The following is a 24927-nucleotide window of genomic DNA, read 5'->3' as shown; positions in this document are numbered from 1 at the left end:
TCGGCATTCCGTGCCGCGTGCTATACCGCTACACCACTGCTGGACAACGGTACAGACACGAATTTCCCCTATGCACCACATATCTCAGCTTGTTTGTTTTTTCAATGTAGGTTTTACGGGATGACCGTAAAAGTAAAAATTTGGAATTAAAATAAAAAATTCAAAAAGATTCCAAAAAAACAATCTTAATCATTGTATTATTAAATAATTATGTAAATATTTATATTGTATAGAATTAACTGGACGACGAAAATTCGTTATATTTGTCAAATTGACATGATCATTTTTTCATCACCAAAGTCTTTCTAGTCTCTGGAAATTTAGTGCTGTACCTACCAAATTAATTATTTGACTGAATCAACCTTTCCTACCGATAATTATGGCTGGCTCTGCAAATTGGGGAATTTTATTGACTCTGGTCATAGAATTGACAAGATTTCATATTTCTAAGACTATAATTTGACTTTATTCTGTTTGGAAAGAGAAAAACGCTGATATTTTTAAAATTTCGCTACAACTATTAACTAATTTATTAAATTTTTTAAGATGTGCTTATTCTAAAAGGGCTTAACTCCAAAACTACGACACAATAGATCCATTACTTTTGTATAGTCTCTTAAAAAAAAGATCACGTAAATCTGACGTAGACGTTGCATAGAGACGTTGTCAAAATTATAACAACTCCTTTTTCTGATGAAAAAGGCAACGGAAACATATTTTATCTATTCTGTCGTAGTGTTGGCAAATTCAGCCATATTTTTTAATTTTTTTGTATTTTTTAAATATGGAGAAATCAATTATAATAAATATTTTCCCATGTTCAGGAAGCAAAACTCTTTCGATTGCTGTAGTAATTTACAGGTGTTATAAAAATGAAATCTTGTCAATTATGCGGACCTATTAATTTGTATTGTAATTGTATTGTATTGTAACTCTTTATTGTATATAAAGCACATGAAAATAACAGAGCACAGGATAATAAGATGTACAAAGGCGAACTTATTTCTTAGAGGGATCTCTTCCAGTTAACCTTTGAACGATTGACAAAATACCAGAACAAGAGTAGACACTACGAGTACAATGAAAAGATAAAAGAACCGAAAATTTAAATTAACTCAAACACGATCCAGCGCGGCAATGCAGCCAGCCTTATGGGCACTCTTCCTCAGGGACAAGACTTGGGCGAACTGTATATATAGTTAATTTATTTTTAAGGATAGTTTAGTGTAACCTCAATTGTTCCTTTTTAATTAATAAATTAACCTTTAAATACTCAAACAATGCATAATTATTATTTATTCGTAGATATTAATTATTTGTGTTAAGTGATACTATTTAATTAAGGTTTATATTGTTTTCTAATTGGATGATAAAATGGTATTATAGCACAATATTATGTAGATTTCATATTTTTTATTTATTAAGTAATATCATATTTATTGTGGAGTCCATTTTTGGACCAAAAAATCATTTGTAATCACTTCCCTGTGTCTACTCTCATTTCCCTGTCTTATGTAAATTTAAAAATGCGTCTTCTAAATTAAATCGAAAATACAAACTGAGACATGGATGCACAGAAAAAAGAGACCAGCACTGGCAATCGAACCCAGGTCAGCAATCCGTACTGCGTACTATAACCCCTACACCACCGTTGGACAGGAGTCAAGACACAAATTTCTCCTATGCACACATATCTCAGGTTGCTTTTTTCTACTATGCTACTTAAGCAGCAAAAAAATCTAAATTGATCCATATTTTGACTGACCCTTTCAATTCTAGAATACTCCATCATAAACCTTGGGGAAAATATACGTCAAAAAATAAAAGTGGATACATGTTGCACCATTTTAAAAATTCTACCCTTAAAGGGGCATACAGGGGAGTGAAAGTTTGTATGGAAAAAACGTTAGGTATGTTTATATTTGAAGATATAATTCTAAAACTTCGTGAAATAGTACATTACTGCAGAGGCCATGAAGTAAGGGATTGATGGACGAGTTCGGGGTAGACGGCCGAGTCGTAGACGAGGCCGCATAGAACGAGTCCAGCAATCCCTGTTCTGGCCGAGGCTTGTATAGTGCTTTTCTCAAACAATGTGAGGAAATATTTCATCCATCCATCCATCCATCCATCGCATCGCATCGCTTCGCATCGCATCGCATCGCTTCGCATCGCATCGCATCGCTTCGCATCGCATCGCATCGCTTCGCATCGCTTCGCATCGCATCGCATCGCATCGCATCGCTTCGCATCGCATCGCTTCGCATCGCATCGCATCGCATCGCTTCGCATCGCATCGCATCGCTTCGCGCATCGCATCGCATCGCATCGCAGTATCGCAAATGCTTACAGAGTAGTGGTGGTTGGCTGTTCGTAATTTTTCCTTTGTCAGTTTAATGTTAGTAAGCAAAATTAAAAAGTTAGAGCAGCGGACAATAATGGATTTTCATACATACTTCATGGCCTAGGCCAAGAAGTTATGTAGGGAGGTGTAGGGATCCATAAATGAGAAACTTCATGTCTCCATTTCGTGACATTAACGCATACATTTCCGAGCATGTTTGAGAAATAACTTAAAGAGCTTTCACATCACTAGAGCCAACGTCAGTCAGTCAGTCAGCCAGTCGTCAGTCAAGTGTCAATGTCAGTCACCACATTTGTTTACCAGATTGCTTAATTCCATTGAATTCGAATATATGTACCTGTCTTTCAGATTATCCGACTCGATATCGGATCATAGGTATTTCTTACATTTTACTTGCCCCGATATCGTCCGATATCGATATCGGATCGGATAATCTGAAAACGCTCTAACCGTTCATAGCAGGGGAACAAGACAGGCTAAATGGGAATTTAACTACTCGAGCGTCGTGGGGACCTATTATATTTACAGGATACGTAGATGGTAAAAATTTAAAAAAAACCGGCCAAGAGCGTGTCGGACACGCCCGAAATAGGGTTCCGTAGCCATTTCTTATTTTATACGGAATCTTCCCTAGTTTAGGTATATTTTATACCTTAGGTTGCTATTTACTCTTAAACTACTAATAATTCTCAAGCAAACTTAACCGTTAGTTTTCCTTGAAAGTTTTATATACTTTCTACCATCCTGATTTTTTTCAAATTTTTCCTCCCACTGGTTTAGATTTTGGAGGGGGGGGGACGCTCGATTTTAATGAAAGTTTGCACTTTAAAGTTGAATATTTCGCAAAAAAATCGCTGAATCGAAAAATCGTCTTAGCAAACCCCTAATGGTTTTAAGAGACCTATCCAACGATACCCCACACAATAGGGTTGGGTGAGAAAAATAATCACCCCCACTTTACGTCTATGGGACGTTATGGTTGAAAATTATGGTTGGACCAATCATTTGATTGCTTAGTAGCGACATCTCTTGTCTGGGTGAGCGGTTGGTTCCGAAAGAGTGTGACGTCTCTCGATGAGAGAGGAACATAGATGTCGCTAGTGCTGCTGCATAAGTAGCGTAGTAGAAATAAGCAACCTGAGATATGTATGCATAGGAAAAATTCGTGTCTAGATTCCTGTCCAGCGGTGGTGTAGGGGTTATAGCACGCAGCACGGATTGCTGAGGACCTGGGTTCGATTCCCAGAGCTGGTCTCTTTTTCTGGTTTTTCTGTGCATCCATGTCTCAGTTTGTATTTTCGATATGGTTTCACGGGATACCCGTAAAAGTAACAAATTTGGAGTTGAAATAAAAAAATACAAAAAGACTCCAAAAAACCAATCATATTTTTTTTTATTGTTTTTAAATTATGATATGACAAATGGCGAAGTTAATCTCACTAATATTAATTATAATTGCGAAAGTTTGTAAGTCTGTATGTTAGTTTGTTATACCACTACCACTTCACGTCTTAACCGCTGAACCGATTTAGGTGAAATTCGGTATACAAATAATACAAGTCCCGGGGAAGGACATAGAATAGTTTTTATCCCGGAAAATTGCATTGTCCCCACAGGATAGCAATAAACGGATTCTACGCGAACGAAGTCGCGAGCAACAGTTAGTTAATGAATAATTTAAACTAATATTGACGTTTTCGATATTTTAATTAGAAATAAGTTTAGAAAGAATACTTAAAAAAAAAACAATTTTATAAATGACTTCCTAAAGCGTGCATTATAAAGAGCCTATTTTCCTTCTGTCCATTCCTATGTTGAACAGACTGTGTAGTAATAGGTAATTTTGTATGCAGAGTGAGCCAATTTTTCTTGCCAAGGATTCTTACAACAAGCTCCTTTATTTGATACTAGCCGTTACCCGCGACTCCGTCTGCGTAGAATTCGTTTATCGCTATCCCGCGAGAACTATGCAATATTCCGGGATTAAAACTATTTTGTGTCCTTCTCCGGGACTCAAACTATCTGTATACCGAATTTCATCAAAATCGGTTGAATGTTTTAGACGCAATTAGACGTGATGAAGTAACAAAGAAACAGATTTACAAATTTTCACATTTATAATATTAATCACAACATTATTTTTATTTAAAAAAATAATAATCTTTATATATAAATTTATATTTACCTTTAAAAAGTGGTTATGTTCTTCTTTAGCCCACCGATTTAAATACTTTAACCCCCTGTTTCACCATCCATTGATTAAATTTATTTGACGGATAAATGTGATGCCGTCTCTGTTTGTTTTGGTCGAGGAGACGGCATCACATTTATCCGTCAGTCAAAGTTAATCTATGGGTGGTGAGGGTGAATCAGCCTCTAAGTGTACCTACTAAATTTAAAGTCAAACGGTCCAATGGTTTCGAACTCTGATAACACTGGATATTTATATGCCTACACATTTGTACGGATTCCTCGCGGCGGAGTGTGACTCCCTCTTGGCCGGTTTTTTTAAGAAAAATAATAAGAATAAGAAACATTTATTTCATAACTAACATAATCAATAGGAAGTAACAAATATATTATTCCAATTACTATCTAAATACGTTTTTACCCGCACGGCTCTATACATGAGGCTTGGATTTGGTGGAAATACTCAACAGAAAGGTACTTACAGTTATAGTTGATATGAATTCTATGTTATTTATTTTATTTATTTTGTTTTTATCCAATATTAAAAATTAAAATTTAATGTATTTGTAATTTATAGTCTCTTGAAATTTTAATTAATTATTCTTAATAGTAATAATAACATTTTACAATCTTATGACATGATATGGATTCTTGTGATTTAAAATAAATTATTTTCTTTCATTAATTTGATTTACAGTGCATTTTCCATTTTAACATTAAATCTACTACTAAAAGCGTCTACAAATCGATTAAGCAATCGTATTTGGACAGAAACGTAATTCACCAGATTCGGATTTGACCTGAAAAGCATTTTACCTGATTCGCACTTGGCCAGAACGCATTACGACATAAACTTATTTGGATCCCCTAATAAGAGTAATCCCCTTCTTACGCCCCTTAATGCAGAATGTACTATAAGAACTTAATAAGTTTATTAAGTTAATCTTTTACTTATATACCTCTCAAACTACTGACCCAGTGTTCAACGCGGTCTTTGGTTTCTCCCAAAAAGTTCATAATTTCGTCATTCTTCCTCTACGAAGATCCTACCTCTCCACTCGTCGTTTGGGCCTCAATCTAGAGAAATAGATGCCACGATGGAAAAGATGCTTCATAGTGAAATAGATAGCGCCCGCCAGAAAGTGTCCTTCCTGGCGTTATCAATTCGGTTGTATTTTTTTTATGTTTGTTACCTCAGATTTTTTTTGCGTTCGTCTAGGAACGTCTTCAATTAGGTCCCATATAAGCACCAAATCAGGATCTGATGATTGGATCTTAAGGAAATCGAGGGAGCTCTTCAAATGTTGTAGGGACACCTATAGTAAATTGGATAATATTTAGTAGTAACTCGTGTATTTACTATTGAAAATCATCATTTGGTGAAGTGGAACTGATGATGAAGACCACAGTTGACCATAGGAGTAAGTACTCAATAACAAGTATTTCACGAGTTAAATTTTAATTACTTTGATACAGTTGCTAAGCAATTTGAACTAGGACAGACGTTATTACGTTTATGTCGATATGAGTATGAACTAATCGCGATAACGGTCAAATGCGAATCTGTCCTATTACTTTTCTGTACAGATTCATTGCAGGCAAAGTTCGATTCTATCGACATGAGAGCTGCCGAATTGCGATAATGGCCAGATGCTACTCTGTCCTTTTACTTTTCTGTATAGATGCGTTGCAGGCAAAGTGCGGTTCTTTGTGCGGTTCTGTCGACGTGAGATCTGCCGAATCGCGATAATGGCCAGATGCTACTTTGTCCTTTTACTTTTCTGTACAAATGCGTTGCATGCAAAGTGTGATTCTGTCGACATGAGAGCTGTCGAATTGCGATAGTGGCCAAATGCGAATCCGGTGAATTAAGTTTCTGTCTTTGGTTTCTGTCCAAATACGAGTAATCCGCATTATAACGGATTACGTCAAAAAACAAACATTTTTTTATAATTCTGAGATTGTGTCCAACCTTCATTGATTAGTCCATGGCAAATACGACGAGAACGATAAAAATAAAAAGTCAACGTCGTTAACGTCAGGTAAAGAAGTCTGCCGGCATCTCAATTTCTGCCAATAATGTTCACATCTAAGTCAAATCCTGGTGTCAAAACTGTTTTGCAACTGTTTTGTTTGATATGTGTTTAATCAATTAAAATAAATCCATTATAAAATTAACATTCGACATACCACATAAACAGAGTAATGGATGTCTTGTAAGCAATTTACCAATATTTTACAAATTAATGAACGTGTAGCTTGTAGTAAAATAACTAGAAATATAAGCTGCCTTATTCCACCAAACACAGCAGTACAAAGACGTTTTCGTTTATCCACATAATACTTAGCTTAAAAGGCTTTTAATTACTTTGCAGCTGTAAAGGGATTAGGGAATATTATGTTATGAGACCGCGTGGTTGCGGTTCATATGTGGAGTATTGTGGACCTAGGTAGGCACTCCAAGCACGAACACACACACCAGGATCAGCAGCGTTGTGGTCTGAAATGTAAGGTTTGGGGAGCGACTTTTGAAACCGATTGTTGATTTTGTAGCAAGAAAGATAATTACACGATTTAACTCACATGTGGTTTCTCTGGGCTTGGTCTCGGATTCTTGGAAGCGAGAATTGAACTCTAATTTAAATTGAACTCTATATTGTCGTTATTATAAATCGCTTTGCAGATCCAAATTCAGTGACGTTACCCTTCCAGCGCACGAAAAAATGTTATGGTGGTCTCACGTTACAGGTATATCGAGTCCAATTAATTATACTCGTATATTACTATACAATAATTCTCCATGAATAAGTTTTGTTTAAGTAGGTACCATCAGCCAAATATTGTGGTCTACCACCCTTAAGTTGATAATCGTTTGCATGTTATAAAACGATAATGCAAAATGCCAATAGACGTTTCTGTCAACTTGAAAGTTCGACTTTAGCGACATATTCATTAAACAAGTTCCTATTATTTAAAAATGAGTAAGCGACTTATTTGGCTGATGGTGTAGCATCACTTGTGTATTAGAAAAGCAGAGTTGAGTTGGAGTTCAGTGATTAAATTTACTATGGTGATGTAAATTTTGAATTCCCTAAACTGAATGTGAAGTTTTTCCCTGAGTATTTTAAGGTTGATATGATATTTTACATATCTCCATCATTGGATCGTTTTTAGCTTGATTAAAATTAAATTACTTTGTGCAGGCGCAAACGTGAGGAGAATATCTCCCGAGCCGTGGGCACACAAGTCTCGCCCACGATCCACCTCGGCCCGGTGAGAGTTTTTCTACTTTGTATAATATTCCTGGGTATTCCTTAGATTACAAAATGGAGCCAAGCAAAATAAGATAATTGTTTTATTCAAGTAGGTTTAATGAAGGGACCTCCCTACCCTAAGTACAGTGAGTTTTTGCCCAGTGATGAATCCAAGGAGAATCACATTTTCGACAGATCGTGCAAAATATATCTGCGCTTTCAAACTCCTGCAAAATTATTTTGAGGCGTAAAGCTGAACTCGCGATTACGTATAAGTGAGTTGCCAGCGTGAAGTGTTTACTGAAATATTTTAATATAAAAAAATAGGTGATAGGAAAACTAACTGACTTATTTTGTTGATAATAATTTTGCATTTGAAATACAGGTCTGGAACAAGTACTCCAAATATGCGCCCACGTAAAATGTCAGCTTCCCCGCCGCGTACACAGTCTGAGAGCATGAACGTGCTTAACCATGTCTATGTCACAACCAATGCTGAAATATCGTAACTATCAATATAAATTATTTCATCTCATCGCATTTTAGCACAAGCTAAAATCTAGCCTCAGCGCACATTGTTCATGCAGCCGTAACAAAATTTGTATTGTTCTAGACTAGTGTTCCGCAAAGTTTTTGTGTTATCTAGGAAAACGAAAAGTTTTAAAGGTACATCATAAATGATTTACATCTGCGTAAGTAGTTTTCTTCCATCCGTCTATTTAGCTTTATGAGAGATAACCTTATTTTTCCGGGGCACACCCAACTAATGACCACGGTAAACCAGTGTGCCGTGGCACACACTTTGCGGAACACTCTAGACTAGACTATTAACTGAAGTCTGAACAATAAACATTGAACGGTATGGAATTATACCTAATATTCACGCAGCATAGCTAGGAAGCCTACACAGTACAGTACTGTAGGTCAACTGTCGCTTTGTCAATTCACAATCAAATCTTTCCTCTTTATAATACTAGTATAGATTGTGCCATATGTGCATAGATATAGCGTATATCGTGTAACTTTGAATCCGCAAATATCGTAGATATTGTCTCTAAAACCACCAAATGGCGGAACTGTTCTGGTGGCGAAACTTGTAATATTAACCTTATCGTTCATCTCATCGAGTACTTTAGTTGAGACTGTATTGACATTATATTTTTCAGAATTATATAGGTACCATCTTGTTTAACTTAGGGAGGAAGAACTTTGGGCGGCCTGTGCTGGGAAAGTAGATCCGTACTTTTCTTGCCACCCCCCCTCAGCGCCTATAGAGGTGTTGATCATCGGCGCGCCGCCAACAATGCCCAACGGTGACACTCTGGCGAGGCATGACTTGAAGGTCCGTGCTACGGAATAACCCATTTAAATAAAAGCTTAGATAATTAAAGACGGGATGAGCCTCTGACGTAGATTCCTTTACCTGCAAATTTTTCTGCCAAATCGTCCGGAGGGCGAGGAAATACGTATAGCACACTTGTACGCATTGCCGCACACTCATATCAAATGTAAAAAAACGCACACCAATTAACATTTTGTCGTAATCACACTGATTTTTAAACAAACACTTACACACGAACTAGTGATGTGGCATGTGTAAAGGGTTTGTTAGATCAATTTCCCAGAATCGTTATTTCCTATTAGCAAAATTTCCGTTCGCATTTTTTCCCAAATGCTTTTTTATAGTAATAATAATAATGATAATAATAATAATTTATTTTATTCAGGTATAACCCAATACATCGTAAATGTAAAACTACAATAAAATAAAATAAAAGTAAAATAAAAAGAACATAGTAAAAATAAAAAAAAAACCATTCGCTTTTTTCTGAATCTTATTTTCACAATCGCGTTTTTTCCAAACAGAAACGACACAGAAACATAGGTAGGTTTAGGTTAGGTTATAAGTTTATTAAGTTTGCATCGGCCCGAAGGGCCAAAGCTACGCAAAAGTAGGAGCTCCGCGTGTCGATTATGATTGAAAAAAAAACGCTTCTGTGAAAATAAGCTTCAGTAAAAACCACAGTGGGAAAAAAAGCATTCGGGAAGAAATGCGAACGGAAATTTTGCTACTAGGAAATAACGATTCTGGGAAATTGATCTAATAAACCATTACTAGGTGTGCAAAGCTAGGAATTTCCTAGGCAGTGTCAAAAAGTGTTGTTAGGTGCTAGTGGCCATAGCGGTACCTATCAAACGTCGTACAAATTCCTATGAAATAAATATGTTGTATGTTTCTAAACGCGTAAGCGTTACAGTAGAGTTATGTTATGATGATAAAGTTCTGAGATGAGGCCTGTGCTCTACAGTGGGAGGTATAATTATAGGCCGAGATGTTGATGAGACTCCGATCTCCATAGATTTAGATATATTTATGTTGGCGACTGTACACTATCAGTAGATTAAAACGTAATTACAACAAGAAATAATTAATTACAAACATAATTTTCATGAACACGTTTATTTTATAATTCACAATACAATACATTTTCTTTTTTCATTTGTTAACACTTCGAAACAAGCTGCCACAAAAAGCTGTAAATTAAACTTAAAATAAACCGCAGGATAAACTTCATTCACTTGGTTCGTTCATTCATTCAGTTCGTTTGTGTCCTATTACTACCCACGTGCCTATAGTAGCGGTTATTCTGTCATTTACGTTATAAATTAAATCTGATAAGTAATTTCTTTTTCTGGTAGCGTAAATTGATGATTAAATCACTTACGTGTGATAAGTAGCACCGGCTTTTGTAACGCTAGTCATTGCTGACCTTTTTTGCACGAAATAACTACACCATATACCCATTTTCTACGAGCTCCGTTCACCGGTACGGACGATCAAAAATGACAACCTGTCGCGGCCAACTTTGATTTTCATAAACGATGACGGCCAAATGGCCATATACCTAGCATTGGCAGAGGGGAAATAGATGCAAAGGCTCATCCCATCTTAAATTATGTAAGGGTGGGAGTGTTGTGCTACGATAAACATAGATTTCATGACATTTTTATGGGTAAAAAAGTTAAGATGACCTGTATTGTATGTAGTAGTGCACAGAATTGATATTGGTCTTAAGTCATATCATACTGACACGTTACTACTACATACTCGTACAAATCGATTCACAAGAGCTGACATGAATGGATTGAACGAAAGTAATGTCACATAGACATTTTTGTTGGAAAATGACAGAAGCATGACATTTTCTTATTTGATTGAAGTGTATTCAAATAGGTAACACATATATACTTTCATTCACCCATTAAATCCATTCGTGCCTACTCTTGTGAATTGACCTGTAGGTACAACAGGTCATCTTCCTAAGTTTTTTACATATACCACGTTGCGGCGGAGCGTCATCTCGTCTGTAGTGTCCAATGGCAATACATATGTATAATCGATCTGTACTTGACACTGTAATTTTAATGGTTTTAACCGTACAACAGACACGGAATCTTAAAATGGTAAACAACGAAACCAGTGAAAACAACGGACGTCTACAAGCGGCCTTATACGATTACTTCCCTAGTTCAATCTTTGACATGAAGTGATTCTATTCACTTTATTAATTGTCACTGGAAAATGTACTCAGCGACAGCTCCAAACACCGTTGAAGCCGGCAGTAGGTGAATCTAGCAGTTGTCAAACGCGTGTGTCGAATCTGTTACGCAACTAGTATGTAGTCATCTGACCTCATTATAGTCCTCACATTTTCCAGGCTGTGTGGCCAAATCTCGAGCTAGAGAGCGAGGAACATGTGTGGCTGACACCGCGGCTGTTGCGCGGTCTCTCGCCGCGCGCGCGCCCGCCTCGCCCCTCTCGCGCACGTGTTGTAAGACCTCAAATTATACAATTTCCGACAGGCTCACAAACTTTCTTCCTCACGTTTTATTTGTATGTTTTGAATATCATGGCTGGGCTCAAGCTTCGTCACACGTCGTGATCGATCGTCACATCGTATTACCACAATTCCGCACACTTATTTAACGCAAACCATGTAAACAGGTTCACCACATTTACGGCGTGTGCTGCAGCACAGGTGCTCGTACTTAGAAACTCGACCAAGGAGTTCGACAAGCATATAATCTCTTGACAATGGAACTGTGTTGGCTTATATATTTTTAAGCTTCGATTGTCCATAAAAATACAACAATATACTGTTAACTTTACTAAGTGCTGCTTACACACCAGCCACTGTTGACGTAGGGAATTTTCCTATGCCGACGCTTTTCTGATTTAAAATAGGAACGTTCTGAGGTTTATCTAAGTTACATTATTTATAACTTTACTGAAAAAATCCTTTCAGAAAGTTTCTAATTATAGTTAAACCTAAAAAAGATTTGTTTAGATTTATATAATGTGACTATGAAATTAGCAGATTTTGAGACTGATTTAAAATACATATAACTAGATACTCGAATCATCTCTTACCTACTTACACTAAAATTATCTCTGTCTAGACTAGCAGTAATAATTTAGCAGCAGTCGCCGGGGTCGCGCTTATTATGTTTGAACTGAATATTTTTTGCTCATTAATATAATGTTAAGTAGGGATTCTATGGTTAAAATTAGTCTTAAGAGTAGCTGATTGCTTATAGCTTGGTCATTCTACAGTTTTTTTGAAATAATTCGATATAAGGCAAATTTTTTGTATACGGCTTTTACGTGCAATTTTAAGAACCTATATTTTCGAATTCACCTAAATTTGGTTCCGGAAGATGGTAAAAAAAATTGTACCTTAAAATAGGTGTCATTTTTTGAGCAAAAATGTTATCATATCAGTAAATTTACTGTCAAAATACATTTGGATATTTCAGTTTTTAGACCTGCAAGCTGAATCCACCAATATATATCTAACACTTTAGTGATTATTTCGTAAATCGTCTAATTTCTATTAGGAGAAAAATAGAATAACATTTTTAAGTCACATATTATCAAGAAATTGGATTTCAAATAATTATCATTTAAAATCCAACAATAGATATGATTGGAAATTACGTATTTTGTTGAACCGATATAATATTAGCAGCAAAAATAAGTACAAAAAGTCTCAAGGCACGTTAAAAAGACATACCAGATGGCCTAGTGGTTAGAGAACCTGACTACGAAGCTTGAGGTCCCGGGTTCGATTCCCGTGTCGGGGCAGATATTTGTATGAAAAATACGAATGTTTGTTCTCGGGTCTTGGGTGTTTAATATGTATCTAAGTATGTATTTATATTTATATAATTATATTTATCCGTTGCTTAGTACCCATAACACAAGCTTTGCTAAGCTTACTTTGGGACTAGGTCAATTGGTGTGAATTGTCCCGTGATATATTTTTCTTTATTTATTTATACTTAAAAACCTTAACTATACTTACCTTTTATACCACCATCGTTACTAATTTTTAATTTATACTTTTCAAAATATGAAACCTGTAGGAAGTAAACCCGCTGCTACATTAAATTCTTTTTTTTAAACGGTCGAAATATTCACTCGCCGCTTTCGCGCTCTCGTTCATTTCTGTTAGCCAGTTTAGTTCCAATAATTCCCGCGCGCCGCGCGCAGACATCTGTCTCAGTCTCTCACGCGGGAAGTCAATCAGTCGCTCTCGCTCGTACGCAATTGGTTCGTTCCCAGCGCGCGCGCTACAACACGCCGCCAGTCCGCTTGCCGCTCCCGTTGCGTGCTGTTAGAAATTGTACCACATACTCGTATCGTAAGACGTTATTTTTTGTGCTTTGTTACTAAAGACCTACCGAGTGTATTACTTGTGTAAATTATAGTTTTTTCCAAGTGATTTAACGTTTTATTCATTGCATCTCGCATCCACCCCACTACATTGGCGCACAACTAGAGGCACGAGTATCTACCTTTTTCCGCGAACCGCGTAGTTAGGTATCGTGCTCGATCGAACTCACGAACTAAACTCAGTGAAAAGTGGATAGTGAACAATATTATGTGTATGTGGTGTATAACGTGTAACTGACTGTCTATTCTAAAATGCCGCGTCGCAAAAGTACGCAGAATTGTGATGACGACTCCACGATGTCCGAGGGGCAGCTCGCTTCGTTCCTGTCGACGTTCGCAAAGGCTCAAGCAGAGTCCAACCGTCAATTGGTTGAGAGCCTCGTTGCCGCGTCGTTCGCGAACTCCCAAGACAAGATATCCGCCCCATCGCCGTCGCCATCTTGTGCGGGTCCTGTTTTTTCACAAAATGCTAACTTTGCAAACTGCACCGCTAGGTTTACTGGAGCGAGTCGCGACCCCGACGTGTTAGAAGCATTCATAGACAGCGTAGTGATGTACAAAGAAGCTACCAACGTAAGCGACCAGCACGCGCTCCGAGGAATGCCCATGCTGTTGGAGGCAGAGGCCGCGCTGTGGTACCGAGGCGTCCGCGCCACGATCCTGACGTGGGACGACGCGCTTAAGAAGCTACGTGCCAGGTTCGGTGTGCCGAAGCCGCCTCACAAATTGCTGAGAGAAATCTACGCATCGGAACAGGGTGAAGAACGGGCAGAAGTTTTTATTGAGCGACTTCGCGCCTTAATAACCAAGATTCCATATCCCGTTGATGCCAGAATGCAGGTCGATATAGTTTATGGCTTACTCGACAAACGAATAAGAAAACGATTGACGCGAGAATCTGTAAGTGACCTTGATTATTTACTCGAAAAAGCCATAAACATTGAGGAATCGCTCGCCGAAGCCCCGACGTGTTTGCCGCGCGCTCCGTGTTCAAACGAGAACGAAGTTACGTGCGTTCAAACTTATCGCGGCGGCAACGGATCGCGAGCGCCGGCCGCGAGCGCCGCAGGGCTCCGCGCGCCGCCGCCCCGCCTCCCCGCGAGCGCGCCGACCACGCGCGCGCCGGCCCCGGGTGCCCCGGCCTTCCGCGCGCCGAGCGCGGCGCCCCCGCCGCCTGCAAAGGACCGTAATACGGCGGTAAGCCCGACTACGACTCAAGGTAAAAAACTTTATTGTGTTTACTGTCGTAGAACTGGCCACGAGCGTAGTGATTGTTTAAAAGCGAAAAACAAAATCGATCATACGGATATCCGTTGTTATGGGTGCAACGCCAAAGGCGTAATTCGTGCAAATTGCGATAACTGCAACCATAAGGACTCATTCTGTTCGTTCGATAGTGATTTTAAAAGTGATAACTTAACGCATAATGATTTGACCAATATTATGTCACAGAGTAATGAACAGCAGATGCATCACTATTTTGATAATGTTCTACAATCTTCTGGCAGTTCTAATATTGTGTCACAGATTGATAAACAACAGATGCATCATAATGTTGATAATGTTTCTAAATGTTTTGTTAGTAAAAGTAATATGTCACAGAGTAATAAAGAACAGATGCATCACGGTGTCGATAATGTTTCAAACTGTTTTGTTGGTAAAAATATTGTGTTACAGAGTGATAAACAACAGATGCATCATGGTGTCGATAGTGTTTCAAATTGTTTTGTTAGTAAAAGTATTGTATCACAGAGTAGTAAACAGCAGATGCATCACTGTTTTGATAATGTTCTGCAATCTTCTGGTAGTTCTAATATTGTGTCAAAGAATAAACCTAAACAGACGTGTCACAGTGTTGAACAGTCAAAGATTAGTTTAGGTCAGAATAAACATGTATGTGATGTGCCAAAGATTAATACAGAACAGAATGTATGTATTTGTAAAACTGATATATTATCTAAGAATAGTTTATCACAGAATGTTCAACACGGTGACGAGTTGCAAGCGGATCGCGCACGTGATTTACCTACGTTGTCGAATAATGGTACCGGTGGACGTCCCATTCTTCGGTTCGAAATTTCCGGTTATCGCGGTACTGGTTTAATGGATACAGCGGCTAAACGTAGTATCGCGGGTTCTAGTCTTTACGCGTTGTTACGTAAATTACAGCACCCTTTTCGTGATAGTTGCATGACGATAAAGCTCGCAGACGGTGTAGTGCGCGACATTGATGTAAAACTTGCTGACGTAGAAGTTAACCTCGAGGGCTCAGTGATACCTATCACGTTCGTTATTTTCCCTGACGCGGCTAATAACGACACTTTATTGGGAATCGATTTCTTGCGAAAGGCGCGGTTGGTTATTAACATTCCTGATAGTATGTGGTTTTCATCTGATCGACCTAAGGTAATTCACCCTCTCCAGTGTGAGACATCAAGATCTTATGTAGGGTATGCGACCGCGGATCTTATTCGTTGTGACGAAGGTACCATGTTGACATCAAACCAAAAGGCGATCCTGGCTGAAACATTGCAGGAATATGATGACATCTTTAGAGAAGGGGGAGGTCCAACGCCGTTCGCAGAACATTGCATTGATACGGACGACCACAAACCCATCGCTGCGCCGCCATATAGACTTACGCCAGCCAAAAAAGCCATCATGGAAGCTGAAATAGAAAAGATGCTGAAAGACGGCATTATTGAAGAATGCGAGTCTCCATGGGCTGCACCGGCTCTTTTGGTGCCGAAGAAAGATGGAACCTTTCGGTTTTGCGTGGACTACAGAAAACTCAACGCCGTAACGAAGAGTGACTCTTATCCACTGCCCGTTATTGATGACTTGTTGCAGTACACAGGGAAAAGCTGCTATATGAGCACTATTGACCTTCGCTCGGGATACTGGCAAGTCTCAGTCAGGGAGGAGGATCGAGACAAAACAGCGTTCGTTTCACCGTTTGGAGTGCACAGGTTCAAACGCATGCCTTTTGGCTTACGGAACGCACCGGCTACGTTCCAGCGTTTAATAGATAGATTTCGTTCTGGTGCATCACTTCAAGGCCTGACTATTCTAGGGTATATCGACGATCTGATCCTAATATCTGACAGCTTCTCGCAACATTTGGAAGACTTACGTGCTGTATTCGACCGCCTACGTGTTTTCAATTTAAGAGCAAACCGCACCAAATGTGTATTTGCGCGGGAAAGCGTCAAATATCTGGGGCACGTCATCACACCTCAAGGAATATCACCGGATCCAGACAAGATCAACGCGATATCAGAGATGAAGGAACCCGCCTCTGTGAAACACCTAAAAAGTTTCTTACAGACGTGTTCCTGGTTTAGGAAGTTCGTTCCAGGGTTTTCTCAAGTTGCACAGCCGTTAACGATGCTCACCAAGAAGGACCAGCCATGGTTGTGGAAAGAAGCTCAGGTCAACGCATTCAACGAACTGAAACGACTACTCACGTCATCACCGATACTTATCCAACCTGACTATGCTCTTCCGTTCGTCCTCAGAACCGACGCCAGCAATTATGCTCTGGGTGCGGCTTTGCTGCAGGGGGAGTGTCTTCGCGAAGAACGTCCGATCGCGTATGCTAGCCGTCTCCTCACACCTGCCGAGCGCAACTATTCTACTACCGAACGGGAAGCTCTTGCAGTCGTGTGGGCGGTTGAAAAGTTCCGTGGCTTCATTGACGGACATTCTGTGCGTGTGGCTAGCGATCATCAGCCACTTAAGTGGTTACTCACTTTGAAGTCGCCGACAGGAAGACTGGTACGTTGGGCGATGAAGCTCCAATCCTTCGATCTTCAAGTCGACTATACGCCAGGGAAGGCTAACGTTATTGCTGATTCACTTAGTCGCCCTCCGTGCGTAGATGAGGCTCGTGATTCCTGCGGAATCTGCACGGTGATCATCGAAGCTCCGCGATGGGAAGCCGTCGCTCTGCGTGACGACCAGCTCGACGACCCTGAAGTAGCGAAGATCATCCATGGCCTGGAAGGGAAAGATGAATTAGAAATTAACAGGTGGACTGAAAGAGGTTACCATATGTGTAAAGGAGTCCTGTACCGCTATACCGATGTTGACACCGAAGAGCCGCAACTGGTAATACCTGAAAAAAGAAGAAAGCAGGTTATGATTGAGTGCCACGACGCTGCTACCTCGGGTCACGGAGGCTTGGATAGAACCATGCATCGCATTTCACAACGGTTCTACTTTCCGGGCATGCGTCGGTTCGTAGCTGATTACCTGAAAACGTGCATTGATTGCCAGAGGTTTAAACCGTCAAATGAGAAACCTACCGGTTTGCTGCAAACTCCCGTCCCGGCACAACGGTTCGAAGTGTTAGCTGTTGACCTTTTTGGACCGCTTCCGAAGGGTGCCAACGGAGAAAGATGGGTGCTTATCGTCGAAGATACTGCAAGCAAATGGGTAGAGTTATTTTCTCTCGTTGACGCCACGGCTGAAGTTTGTGCCAAAACCTTGATTGAGGAAGTTTTCTTACGTTTTGGTTTCCCTCGTCGAGTTATTTCCGATAACGGTGTGCAGTTCATTGCAGAAGTCATGCAAAAAGCGATGTTCACGCTGAGCGTTAAGCAAAACCTTGTGCCGTTGTATCACCCAGAGGCCAATCCGGTTGAGCGCAAAAACCGCGATTTGAAAACGCAGCTGGCAATCCTCGTACAGGATCATCATAACAAATGGCCAGAGGCTCTGCCTTCGATTCGTTTCGCTATGAACTCCTCGCGGACCAAATCTACCGAACAGACCCCTGCATACCTAACTTATGCTCGTGAGCTAAGGTCGCCACTGGAGGTACAAACTGATCTCCGTGCTGTGATCATGGCGGAAAACTACGTGCCACAAATCACACCTTACCTGCTTAAGCTTGCAGATACGCTCAGTTCAAGTAAGGACTCCATCGAGAAACAGCAGGACATTCAAAAGGCTGCCAAAGATCTTCGTCGTCGACCCGATGAACTCGTTATTGGTGATCTGGTGCTTATGAAATCTCACGTCCTTAGCAGTGCTTCAAAAGGCGTGACGTCAAAGTTTGCTCCAAAACGTGATGGGCCTTACGTGGTTAGTAAGAAAGTGAGTCCTACTACTTACGGCGTCGCATTTCCCGAAAAGCCTCATGAGATAGTAGGGAAGTACCACATTTCCGACTTGAGGCGTTACCATGCTAGAGAGGGTGAAGGACTCGAGGTTCCACATCCAGTTGCACCGGCAAGACGAAGAGGCCGGCCTCGTAAGAATTAATTTTTTTTTCTGTTTTCTTTGACCAGTGGTGAGGGCACCTTTCTGGTCAAAAGGGGGAGTATGTAGGAAGTAAACCCGCTGCTACATTAAATTCTTTTTTTTAAACGGTCGAAATATTCACTCGCCGCTTTCGCGCTCTCGTTCATTTCTGTTAGCCAGTTTAGTTCCAATAATTCCCGCGCGCCGCGCGCAGACATCTGTCTCAGTCTCTCACGCGGGAAGTCAATCAGTCGCTCTCGCTCGTACGCAATTGGTTCGTTCCCAGCGCGCGCGCTACAACACGCCGCCAGTCCGCTTGCCGCTCCCGTTGCGTGCTGTTAGAAATTGTACCACATACTCGTATCGTAAGACGTTATTTTTTGTGCTTTGTTACTAAAGACCTACCGAGTGTATTACTTGTGTAAATTATAGTTTTTTCCAAGTGATTTAACGTTTTATTCATTGCATCTCGCATCCACCCCACTACAAACCTTCTTTTAAGTTCTTTTAAAAAAATAAGTGGTTTTCACATGTGTTGCAAAGAACATAAATTAAACTAATAAATTATGAAGTAAATAGGCATATAGCAGTTTCGCCTGATTTTAACAGAGTTATTAAAGATTATTATTTATAAAATTTTACCGTCGCGGTGATAAATTTTGGTGGATTATTGTAGAATATATTCGTAAGTTACCTGAACTGATTTTTAATGCAAAAAATTGCTTATTTAAATTAATGTTTGATTCTACTTAGAGCGAAGGTGTTAGGTGATGGGGGTATTATTTTAAGCAGGCAGATAATTTTAGATTTATGATAGTAGTCATGTGCAAAAGGGAAGTGCAGACAGAACAAATAAGGAAAAGTTAAATAAACCTTACTGGCATGACATAAGACGAAATGAATTTATTAAGAATCGAAACGCAACAAACAACAAGACGTGAAATACCTTTTTAAAAAATAGCAAAAGTTAGCATATTATTGTAAGTTACAGCTATGGACCTCATACTTTATTGTATGCTCTGAACCGTTCGCTTTTTATTAGTTTGTGAATGTAGGTATTCTTTATGGTAAAAACTGTAGCCAGATGGGCTACTACGAAACTCGCAAATCGAAGTTCGTATCATCATCCCAGCCTATATACGTCCCACTGCAGGGCACAGTCCTCCCCTCAGAATGAGAGGGAAGTTCGTATCGCACCGTCCCATTCACTCGCGTATTAAATGACATAAGCGTCAGCGGGACGGCAACATACGAAGTTCGAGTTTTGCACTTCGTGGTATAGGGCCAGAGCATATTGAATGAAGACATTTTTAATTCAGAGGTGGTGTTGCCAGAAAGTGGAGGGAGCCGCGGGGCGCGGTGCACGGCGCTACATTCGCCACCTCCTGAGAGACATCGTCGCCGCACTGCCGTTGCTAGCTCTGGGCGAGGAGCAAGAGAAGTACTATTATACCCTAAAAACAAAAGAAGGGCCCCGCAACTAAAGCAATATGATACAAATTACCTTACAGGGGCCTTCTTTTGTTTGCTAACCCAATAGGGTCAATTGTACCTTAGGTAATTTCAAAAATGGCTGCTAAGATCTGTATAATTAACTATGTTGGTAACATTTCAAAGGCTTTGCCTACTGCCCGAGCCAATGGTTAAAAATAATAAGAAACCGAATAGAAGAAACCGAAATTTTTGTATTTGTTTCATTTAATAAAGTAATTTATTTAATAGGCGCTTTAATCTAAATATATGTGGAGTGGACGCAGTTGCGGTGGGGAACTATGCCGAAAATATATGAATCGAAATGGAGACACTATAGGGCCGGCGCAAAAGCCTATTTTTTGGGTCTCTACATTTCATATTTTATTGTTCTCTGAAAGATTCTATCCACTCACCAAAATGCATAGGAGCTGGGCGACTAATGTCTTTATTGATAAATTACGAGGTAATAGTATTATTTTCAGTAATACAGTAGCAGGTGCTGAAGTGGCACCCTCTGTCGATGCCTCCATCTCAGCACAGGCGGTGCCCGTGCCGCCGCTACCCGTCACCCGCAGCGTGGCCGTGCAAACGCACTTATTCACGTAAGCTGTCATTATTAGCACAGTATATTAAAATATGCTCGTCTATGACATCGTACACATGAGATATGGTATAATGACTAATCACATTCAAGTCCTTAAAAAGGTAGAGGCGATTTAGCGACCATATGCATTGACTTGGAAATTCAACCTTATTCGTTTAGTTATTAGTTACAATATTCATTGTAATTATTGAAAATACCTACTACTGGCTTTAAAAATATCCTTTGTCAGGTATGTATTCGATAGCTGCTTTTGATTCTGTGGTATAGTATGCTCCAAAATATGGGATCTTATTCAGGGTTAAGATAAGAATAACCACATAAGCTACTGTTGTTGTACTGCTAGTTGTTTTATATTATATTATAATATAAATATTGGCTTTAACATAGTTTCTCTTTGAATCCATATTAATTAGCCTCTGAACATTACACTACGAAACGATACGCAACAGCGAGTAATTTAGGTATACACGATATGTAAATCAAGTATATTTTCTAATTACATACACCACTCAAATGAAATAATAGACTAGTACGTAATGTTTGAGTTGACATTAGGTTGCCCCTGTTACATCTATCGCTACCGCTATATCCCCCCTGATAGGGTGACCTGTCGTTTCGCCGAGTTTCATTACGCAGATTTTCGTTTCGCAGACAACTATTGGCAGATTTTTCTTTTGGCTGAGCAACGTTTGGTATATAATTTCGTTACGCCTATTATTCGTTTCGCCAAGTAGTCGGCAGGAAGAATAGCGAGAAGCAGATTTACATTTAGTAGATTGTTTGTTTCATAATTGTTTCAGTAAACCGAACAACTGTTCGTCGAGACACAATAAGCAGAGTTATCATATGGCATTCATATTGTTAAGTAGATTTGATGTTCAGTCGATTTTTGTTTCGTAATCTGCGTAGATAAAATCGCCAAACGACAGGTAGGATTTTACTGAGTTGACTATAATAAATATACTAGCTATCAAAATGAAGTTAGGTGCGACGACGAGCGTCAGCGAGGAGGAGTGTTAGGTAGAATGGCGACCAACAACGCACGAGCCGAGCGAGCGAAGCGAGCGTGCCGCGGCAGCGGCCGGCGAAGTGCCAGAACCGTACTGCTAGCATCGCGATGGGTGGAAAATATTCCACAAGTCCCTACCACATGGTCAGCTAGTATGGATGGTTGGAAAAAAATCCACATGTCCCTACCAACGTAGATTTTAGTAGAAATACATGGAAAGATATCCCTACCGGTGGAGAAGAAAGGAAAAATATTCCTATTATAGGTGGAACAGGGGGGTAATTGTGCTATCAATTATTCTGAGCTAGTAACACCAGGTATTTAACTCCCAGACAGTGCCTTGTGTGCTGTTTGGTTTCAAAAAGGAGTCGACTTTGACCGCTTTCAAGAATACGAGTAGGTAGATCCTCGGCTTAGTGTTTCGAATGGATTCGTTGCCAAATATCAGTAAATTTGGTTATCTGCTGTACAAATGAAGCTTGAAGAGGCTTGCTTTCCTTTATGTCATACATTTTGAAAGGGAATAACAAACCTGTTTTGATATAAATTATTCAAAGTCTTAGTTTATTAATTATTATAGGTACAGGATGTCTTTAACCATGGGGCTATAAATTCAAGGTTCGATTCTACTAGCATAACTAAGCTAGAAACTTTTGTTTTGTAACATTTTCAAATAACTGGAATTTAGATAATTTATTGTTCCTCAAAGTTTGATTGTTAAATAGATTGTTAAAATAAATTGATGGCTAATTGCAGTCTTATTGTAAAACGAATGAGCCAATAAGTATATGACGGTTGTTATCATTATTGCAGATCTAGCGTGGATAAAGGAATCATGGGTTCACACAGCCAGTTACAAACAAAAAATAATAGTAAGTACCTAGTTAATATTAAATAAGTACAATAGGTAGTCAAAATCCGAAGCCGTACTAAAGTCATATATTATTTACGTTGGATTGTTGTTTAAATTATGTAAATACGTGTTAGATAGAAATTACTATTACTATTTTAAATGCATCACTACGGGGGTGACCCATGTTTAGCCGACAACGGTTCATCGAATATCCTGATGGAAAACCATTATGCGCTACATCTGTACCTACTTATACTTCGTTTTTTCTACCATTAGAAAGAAGGTAAACGATCTTGACGTATCTTTTTATTGAAAGACGCTTGAAAAATAAGTCAAAGCAAATAATATGTAACAATTAGCAAGGTCATGTGATCATTCACATTATTTTGGTACCTATTATAAGTAATAGTTACTGTATTTAAAAAAAAAACTTTTTTCAGTATCAAGACTCTTCAAGATTGTTTAGCCTATCTCTGATGCTAAGAAAACGAAGTATAAACTATGAACATTTTAAGACTGTAACGAGGTGATTGATCACCGCCTGGTACTCTTATAATTAAAAAAAAATTTTGGAGCTCCTTTGTTTTTGTGGTCAGTAAGTAAATTTTCTGGTACAGTCACCAGCATTAATATCTGCCACAGCGGAGCGTGCAAAAATATCTGACACGTCCATCCCGCCCTAGAAATAGAGTCTTATCAGATATTTATGCACGCTTGTTGTGTCAGATATTGGTGCTGGTGACTGTACTCAGAAGTATTTTTGGCGGTCATTTTATTCGTTCCCGTTATGTATACAATATATTGATCGGTGTTGGTACAGCGGCAAACGGTGCGGGCGAGAAGCGCGCGCGCACACCGGACGCGTGGGTGGGCGGCGCACGCGCGCTCCGTGACTCGCATGTGCGTCTCGTGCTGCGCCAGTTGCGCCACATCGAGCGACTCAACCGAGCGCTCGACCACGCCGTGCCCGCACTCAAGCACAAGCAATAACTACTTGATTTCAGCAATAAACTACTTTCTTACATATTTTGGTCATTATTTATTTACGTTACATGAAAAATATCCATTTAAAATTTCATATCTCTTGAAAAAGTATGACAACTAATACCACTGCTGAGAAAATGCCTGAAATGCCTCCCACCATTACTCCATTATCCTGCTGTTAAAACTTTCATCATCATCATCCCAGCCTATATACGTCCCACTGCTGGGCACAGGCCTCCTCTCAGAACAAGAGGGCTTGGGCCATAGTTCCCACGCAGGCCCAGTGCGAATTGGGAACTTCACACGCACCATTGAATTGCTTCGCAGGTTTGTGCAGGTTTCCTCACGATGTTTTCCTTCACCGCACATAGCTCGTGGTAAATTTCAAATGTAATTCCGCACATGAATTTCGTAAAACTCAGAGGTGCGAGCCGGGGTTTGAACCCACGACCCTCTGCTTGAGAGGCGATAGGTCAAACCATTAGGCCACCACGGCGATTAAAACTTTGGTTAACCGCAAAGAGTTGGTTAACCGTAAATGGTTCTTGACAACTACAGTCACTAGCATTAATATCTGCCACAGCGGAGCGGGCAAAAATATCTGACACGTCCTTCCGGCCCTAGAAATAGAGTCGTATCAAATATTTATGCACGCTTGTTGTGTCACCAATAGGTGCTGGTGACGTACCTAGTCTAAAATTTTAGACAGTCTGTAGCTTTGTAGTATTTCATAGATTTTTACCACTTTTGATGGATAAGTCTTTTTGAATGATGTGCTTTCAAAAATTGACCTCCAGGCTGTGCCTTCAGGAGTCCAACAATCTATGAAATCTCTATTTTTTAACGAAAGTTAACTCTAAAGTAAATTTTGATTTTTAAATGTAGTTTAAGTTCATTATAAGAGGTTTTTTAGGGTTCCATACCCCAGGGCTCTTATCTCTCGAGCCGTAATAGTTAGACACTTGAAATTTCCACAGATTATGTACCTATTACTGTGACGGCTATAACAACGAGTACTTAAAATTGAATTAAATAAATATTTAAGTGGAGCTCGGTCATCGTTCAACCACCATTACCTCTCATATTTCGTTTTCTAGAATTTTTTTACCGTACAACGGCAAAAACTACTAGACACTGGCAAAATTGTCCTCCGATGGACAGAGCCATATTTTTTTAAAGAAACAACAACAACAAGTGGAGCTCCCATACAA

General features: G+C 39.5%; 1 protein-coding gene across 3 annotated transcripts; it reads left to right on the top strand.

Annotated features, from left to right (window-relative positions):
• The first annotated feature begins 6597 nt into the window (after positions 1-6597).
• LOC141432232 (uncharacterized) lies at positions 6598-23731 on the top strand. Of its 3 annotated transcripts, none has more exons than XM_074093782.1 (10): positions 6598-6771; positions 7239-7303; positions 7759-7828; positions 8195-8314; positions 9007-9151; positions 11529-11642; positions 20128-20234; positions 20737-20868; positions 22693-22751; positions 23553-23731. In XM_074093782.1, the coding sequence occupies exons 1-10, from the start codon at positions 6761-6763 to the stop codon at positions 23720-23722; spliced, it is 993 nt and encodes a 330-aa protein (XP_073949883.1). In that variant the 5' UTR covers positions 6598-6760; the 3' UTR covers positions 23723-23731. The 3 variants fall into 3 exon arrangements, with proteins under 3 accessions (XP_073949883.1, XP_073949875.1, XP_073949867.1); XM_074093774.1 differs by having other exon boundaries at positions 20113-20234; positions 20749-20868; XM_074093766.1 differs by having other exon boundaries at positions 20113-20234.
• Positions 23732-24927: the final 1196 nt, after the last annotated feature.

This window comes from Choristoneura fumiferana, chromosome Z, assembly GCF_025370935.1.
Source record: "Choristoneura fumiferana chromosome Z, NRCan_CFum_1, whole genome shotgun sequence".
In the NCBI taxonomy this organism is placed as follows: Eukaryota; Metazoa; Arthropoda; class Insecta; order Lepidoptera; family Tortricidae; genus Choristoneura; species Choristoneura fumiferana.
This window is presented reverse-complemented; position numbering and strand designations above follow the sequence as displayed.

Excerpts from the sequence above, each read along its gene's own strand:
- LOC141432232 (XM_074093766.1), top strand. Across the intron at positions 8,315-9,006 it reads ACAACCAATGCTGAAATATC|GGAGGAAGAACTTTGGGCGG; the intron begins GTAACTATCAAT and ends TGTTTAACTTAG. Across the intron at positions 9,152-11,528 it reads TGGCGAGGCATGACTTGAAG|GCTGTGTGGCCAAATCTCGA; the intron begins GTCCGTGCTACG and ends CACATTTTCCAG.